Raw genomic sequence first — 6,789 nt, forward strand, 5'->3', positions numbered from 1 at the left:
AAGGGTGACCCCTGTGTTCACTCAATTCCCTAGGCAAAGCTCAATGTTACTCTGGTGGTCCAATTTCTTTAGCTTTCTTTTTAAATTAATATAGGGGCTGGTGCTGTGGCATAGGGGGTAAAGCTGCCGCCTGCAGTGCCAGTATCCCATATGGGTGCCGTTTCAAGTCCCGGCTGCTCCACTTCTGGTCTGGCTCTCTGCTATAGCCTGGGAAAGCAGAAGATGGCCCAAGTCCGTGGCCCCTTGCACCCACGTTGGGGACCTGGAAGAAGCTCCTGGCTCCTCACTTCTGATCAGCACAGCTCTGGCCAACTGGGGAGTAAACCAGCAGATGGAAGACTTCTCTCTGCCATCTTTCTCTCTGTGTAATTCTTTCAAATAAATATATATATATATATTAATATAGTCACTTTCATCCATGCTGTACGTTAGATGTCCAGAACTTGTTAGAACTGAAAGTTTGGATACTTTGGCACTCACTATTCCACACTGTTTCTGTGTTTGACTTTTTAAACTTCCACACATAAGTGAAGTCAACACAGTATTTGTGTTTTCTAATTTTTCACTTAGCAAAATGTGCTCCAGTGTGGGGAGCAACCCGGACTAGACTAAGTTACTGGAATTAAGACTTATTCTATGCATCTGCTCTCCCACAATATGGCGCTGGGAGAGGAGTAAACAGCTTCTACACAGCTGCCTCCAGTTCAACCAATAAACAGCAGGACTTGCTCCTGATTGGAGGAGAGCAGCGTACTCGGCGTGTGGGCAGCCGAGTTGGGATTGGCAGAGGAGGACTATAAAGGAGGAGAGAGACGGCATGCACCAGGAACATCTAAGAAGGAACATCTAAGGGGAACATCTGAGGGAACACCTGTGCAGCCCCCGAGAGAGCCGGCCGGCGGTGTGCCGCTCCCCTGCAGAAGTGGGGAATGTGGCAGGGGGAACCGCCCTTCCACGGAGGTGGAAGGGATAGTAGCCAACCCGGGAAGAACCAGCAGCAAACCCGGGGAGGGCCGAGCAGACGGGGGAACAGCGCAGGGTCCTGTGTCGTTCCTCCATGAAGAGGGGGAGCGACATAATGGTGCCGTGACTCGGATAGGAAACCTAGGACGGATAGGAAACTTAGGAGGGAAGAAATGGGAAGAAATGGAAGAATGTCGGAGAGAGAGACTAGCAAACAGCCTAGGGGAAAGCCGGATGAAAAGGGTGCCGGAAGAAGCTATTGAAAGCCTAGGCATAGACTCAGATACGGACTACGGGGGGAAGCTGGGAGAAATCTCTAAGGTCGAAAGCGAAAGTGAAAGCTAGAACAAACAGACTCGGATGCGGACTGTGGGGAGAGGCCAGGAGAAATGAGGGAGGAGTATTGTTGGAGGAAAGCTTGGGGAAACATACCGGGTAGAGAAAAATGTTAGGGAAATTGAAGCCGTCGGGGGCAGGCCGAGGCGGAGATGAAAGCCACTTTGGGATTCTCAAGTTAGCCCGGGAATAGGGGGCGAAAAGTTGAAACCAGAAGCGGAAACGTAAGCCAGATTGGGATCCGTCTGATTAGCCCGGGGAGCAAAGGACGGGAAGCCAAATCGTGGGGCGGAGATGTGAGCTGGGTTGAATTCGCCAGGTTAGCCCGGGGAACTTAGATTGAATGCTAGTGGCGGAGACGTAAGCTACGCTGTGTGACTCGCGGAGGCTGCCGCGCGCAGACAGAGCGTGCGGGGCTCAAGTAGATAGGGAACGCTGGGCTAGTGCGAAGCCGCGCAGATGAGAGAGGCGCGGGCTGAAGCGGCTCAGAGCCGGAAAGCCGCCGAGAAGCAGCCTCAGGGCGGGCGCCGGGAAGCCGCGGGGATAAGAGAAACAGAAGTTTAGAAGTAAAATGAGAGAAATAGGAATGCTGGAAGATAGAGGCAAAACGGGAGAAATAGGAATGCCCGGACATAGAGAAATAGAGAAATAGAAAGGCCTCCCCACAACAGGGCAATGAGAGAGCTTGGATTCGGTCTGCCTGATTAGTGAGGCAGTGAGCACCTGCGGGCGGCTAGCAGCTTATGCGCCGCAGGTCACCGAAGACAGGCACGTTATCAACACCAATAAGTCACCCCACAATTTGGCAATGAGAAGGCTTGGATTCGGTCTGCCTGATTAGTAAGGCGGTAAGCACCAGCAGGCAGCCCGACCAGAGTATGAGCTGCAGGTCACCGAAGATAGGCACGAATCAACACCAGTAGGCCTCCCCACAATATGGCAATGAGAAGGCTTGGATTCGGTCTGCCTGACTAGTAAGGCGGTAAGCACCAGCAGGCGGCTCGACCAGAGTATGAGCCGCAGGTCACCGAAGATAGGCACGAATCAACACCAATAAGTCACCCCACAATATGGCAATGAGAAGGCTTGGATTCGGTCTGCCTGATTAGTAAGGCGGTAAGCACCAGCAGGCAGCTCGACCAGAGTATGAGCCACAGGTCACCGAAGACAGGCATGCATCAGCGCCTAAAAACCTCCTCACAACATGGCGAAGAGAGGACCCGGATTCGGTTTGCCTGATTGATAGGACTTGTAAGAACCTGTGGCAACTCTAGCAAGCAGAGCAGAGTGTGTGCCGTGGGACACCGAAGACAGGCGCGTATCAACGCCAAAAAATAAAAAGAAAGGGGGATCTGTGGGGAGCAACCCGGACTAGACTAAGTTACTGGAATTAAGACTTATTCTATGCATCTGCTCTCCCACAATATGGCGCTGGGAGAGGAGTAAACAGCTTCTACACAGCTGCCTCCAGTTCAACCAATAAACAGCAGGACTTGCTCCTGATTGGAGGAGAGCAGCGTACTCGGCGTGTGGGCAGCCGAGTTGGGATTGGCAGAGGAGGACTATAAAGGAGGAGAGAGACGGCATGCACCAGGAACATCTAAGAAGGAACATCTAAGGGGAACATGTAAGGGAACACCTGTGCAGCCCCCGAGAGAGCCGGCCGGCGGTGTGCCGCTCCCCTGCGGAAGTGGGGAATGTGGCAGGGGGAACCGCCCTTCCACGGAGGTGGAAGGGATAGTAGCCAACCCAGGAAGAACCAGCAGCAAACCCGGGGAGGGCCGAGCAGACGGGGGAACAGCGCAGGGTCCTGTGTCATTCCTCCATGAAGAGGGGGAGCGACACTCCAGGTCCATCTATGTTGTTATAAATTGCAGGATTTCCTTCTTTGTTATGGCTGAGTAAAGTTCCATTGTGTGTGTGTGTATGTATGTGTGTGTACTGCATTCTCCATCCATGTGTTGACAGAGAACTTTCTGAATTGTGGCTATTGTGATTAATGCTACAGTGAACACAGCAGTGCAGATATCTTTTCAAGATACTGAGTTCATTCCCTTTAGATACCTACCTGGAAGTGAGATTGCTGGATCATATGAGAATTATATTCTTTTTTTTTAACTTATATTTTTAATAATATATTTTTTTAAAAACTTGGAGCTGGGATAAATGGCAGAGGGAGGAGGAGCCCAGAGCTTTACCCCTCAATTACCAGCTGCCTAGGGGGAGGGGCATCCAGCCAAGCCCCGTGTAACTTCTTGAGTCCCTAAGAGTTGTGGGTACAGACAACCCAAGGCTTCAAGGGGGTAAAGTCAGGAGGACAGGGAACCCGGAGCTTGGAGTGACAATGGAGACAAACACCCTGGGGTGGGGTGGTCAGGACATTTCTCAGAGGCCCAGGGCCCACAGAGGCATCCACCTGAGTACCCCCTTCCCCCAAGAGGCTCTGCAGAGGCCAGGCCCAGCCCAGGGACACTGGGAGGCAAATCTTGGCACCTGCCCCCAGCAAGTCCAGTTCCTCCCTGAAGTGGGTGAATGGAGGATGCCCATGCTCAGTCTCTTCATTCTGTCTTCTGCTCCCTGGGGCTGCGAGGGGTGGGGCAGGCAGGCAGAGTGCTGGGTGGCCACGGCAGGGCCTTCACTGGGAGGCCTGTGACGTGGGGTTCTCCGATTTGCTTTCTTGGCTGGACGGAGGCTTGCTGTTCCAGGGGCTGTTGGCACCCAGTGCAGGGGAGTTGTTAAAGCTGTCGTCAATGCCGTTGGCCGCGTCAAACTGGGTGTTCTCCAGACGGGTGATGAGCCTCTCGTCCTCGTCCCCGAACTCCCCGCCCATCAGGGTGGGCTCCCCCACCACCATCACATCCTGGCTGGAGAGGGCGAAGGTGCTGGCCGGGCTCTTCTTCTTGCTGTTGCTGTTGTTGGTGTAGCCACCCTCCGAACTCATGATGCTGCCCCTGACATCTTCCGTTTCCGCCGCTTGCTGGGCTGCTGCCGTGCGGGTTCCGCGGGGGGTGCTACCATGCGCTGCCACTTCTGGAAAAGGCAGGTCTTGAGGCAGTCTTGGGGGCTGAGGCTGTAAGTCTTGTGGCAGGACATGAGCTCCTGCATGGGCTCGAGTATCACACAGTGTCGGAGGTAGTTGAGAGTGGAGTTGGACAGCCCACACCGTGTGATGTTTTTGGACAGCTGATCCAACATCTGGGGGTCCTGGGCGTGCATGGCAAGGATGCTGCAGGGGATGAGCTCTCGGTGCTGCCGGATGCTGAAGTGCCACGTCTTTATCCTCATCATGTCGTCGCACATGAACTCCAGGTATAGCCGGCCCTCCACGCACACCTGAGTGAACATGGGTTTGCCGTGCTGGGTCACCCTGCTACCCTGGTCACAGTCGAGGGACACAAAGTGTCGCTCCCCGTCTTCGTGGAGGAACGACACAGGACCCTGCGCTGTTCTTTTGTCTGCTCGGCCCTCCCCGGGTTTGCTGCTGGTTCTTCCCGGGTTGGCTACTATCCCTTCCACCTCCGTGGAAGGGCAGTTCCCCCTGGCCACATTCCCCACTTCTGCAGGGGAGCAGCACACCGCCGGCCGGCTCTCTCAGGGGCTGCACAGGTGTTCCCTTACATGTTCCCCTTAGATGTTCCCCTTAGATGTTCCTGGTGCATGCTGTCTCTCTCCTCCTTTATAGTCCTCCTCTGCCAATCCCAACTCGGCTGCCCACACGCCAAGTACGCTGCTCTCCTCCAATCAGGAGTAGGTCCTACAGTTTATTGGCTGAACTGGAGGCAGCTGTGTAGAAGCTGTTTTCTCCTCTCCCAGCGCCATATTGTGGGAGAGCAGATGCATAGAATAAGTCTTAATTCCAGTAACTCAGTCCAGTCCGGATTGCTCCCCACACAAAGTTGCTGTGGAATGCCTCCTTGGGATGCTTAAGCACATAGTACAGCTCCGTGGCACCCCCCTCAAAGATGCTGCGGAAGTAGCGTGGGATGAGGGTCCGGCCAATAGTGTATCTCTTTGGTCCATCCTCCAGGCAGAAAGTGATGGTCAACATGGCGTTATCTTCAAAGAACTCGGTCGTGAAAGCATCCCACCAGAGATTGTCACACTCCTCTGTCCAGTTCTGAAGCCGTTTGTTAAGCTCAAATATCCTGTAGTCAGTTTGGTTGCCATATGGTGTATGCCTCCCAATCCCAGGCTCCAGGTATGTAGGCAGGTACGTGGGAGTTGGGCCTACATCCCGATCTAGCATGGTGCCGGGATGGAAGGGGGGGAAGGCGTTGCCGTTCGGGGGCTCCTTCGGCGAGTACAGCTTGAACGACTTGGAGGAGCAACCAGGACAGGCACAGCCCACTGACATCTTCACATCGCCCGCCGCTGGGGCCCCAGCCGAGTCACGGTGCCCGCCCCTTGCGGGGGGACAGGCCGGGCATGAGCCGCTGCCGCCGCCCGCGGCCCCCGCTGCCCTCGCCGCCGGCCCGACCCGGCCTCTGCCCGGTGCGGGCGGCCCCTGGCTGCAGCGAGGGGCCTGTCAGGCGCCGAGCAGACAGGCGAGAATTATATTCTTAATTTTTTTAAAGAACCTCGATACTGTTTTTACATAATGGCCAAACCAATTTTTGTTCCCAGCAACAGTGTATGAGGGCTCCCCTTCCTCACATCCTTACCAACAACACTTGTTGCTTATCCTTTTTTTATAATAGCCATGCTAATAGGTGTGGGATATCTCATTGTGGTTTTGATTTGCATTTTACTGATGATTAGTATTACTCAGCATGTTGAGTAATACTTTTCTGTATTGGCCATTTGTACTTATTTGTCATTTTTAGAAAAATGTCTATTCAGAACGTTTGTCCATTTTTTAGTCAAATAATTTGGTTTGGTTGGTTAAGGTTTTTCGCTTTTGAGTTGTCTAAGTTCTTGATGACGTTTTTGATATCAGTCCCTTATCAGATATGATTTGCAAATACTTTGTCCTTTCCATAGATTGTCTTTTCTTTTTGTTGATTGTTTCCTTTGATGTGCAAAAGGATTTTAGTTCCATGTAATGCAGCTTATTTGTTTATACTTTGATGTCATATCTAAAAAATCATTGCCAACTTTAGGGAGTTTTTCCCTATATTTTCTTCTAGGAATTTTGTGGTTTCATATCTTACATTTTAGACTAGTCCATGGGGCCAGCACTGTGGTGCAGCAGGTTAATCCTCCACCTGTGGCACCCGCATCCCATATGGGCACCAGTCCCAGCTGCTCCTCTTCTGATCCAGCTCTCTGCTATGGCCTGGGAAAGCAGTAGAGGAAGGCCCAAGCACTTGGGCCCCTGCCCACATGGAAGACCTGCAGGAAGCACCTGGCACCTGGCTTCGGATCAGCTCAGTTCTGGCCCTTGCGGCCATTTGGGGAGTGAATCAGCAGATGGAAAGCCCATCTCTCTGTCTCTCTCACTGTCTATAACTCTACTTCTCCAATAAATAAATAAAATCTTTAAAAAAAAAA

General features: G+C 52.8%; 1 protein-coding gene and 1 long non-coding RNA gene across 3 annotated transcripts; one reads left to right on the plus strand and one right to left on the minus strand.

Annotated features, from left to right (window-relative positions):
* Nucleotides 1–3,406: 3,406 nt before the first annotated feature.
* On the minus strand, nt 3,407–5,716 carry LOC100338374 (LIM domain-binding protein 1-like). The gene is given in 3 exon segments (XM_051823803.3): nt 3,407–4,251; nt 4,254–4,704; nt 5,192–5,716. Coding segments are annotated over 3 exon segments (1,230 nt in total). The 5' UTR covers nt 5,654–5,716; the 3' UTR covers nt 3,407–3,934.
* LOC138849682 (uncharacterized) lies at nt 5,358–6,789 on the plus strand. Of its 2 annotated transcripts, none has more exons than XR_011388730.1 (2): nt 5,358–5,497; nt 6,457–6,789. It is a non-coding gene; the product is annotated as an uncharacterized LOC138849682 (long non-coding RNA). The 2 variants fall into 2 exon arrangements; XR_011388729.2 differs by having other exon boundaries at nt 5,361–5,497; nt 6,426–6,789.

The sequence above is a fragment of the Oryctolagus cuniculus genome, chromosome 1 (assembly GCF_051225735.1).
Source record: "Oryctolagus cuniculus isolate XC-2025 breed Fujian yellow rabbit chromosome 1, ASM5122573v1, whole genome shotgun sequence".
NCBI classification, from domain to species: Eukaryota; Metazoa; Chordata; class Mammalia; order Lagomorpha; family Leporidae; genus Oryctolagus; species Oryctolagus cuniculus.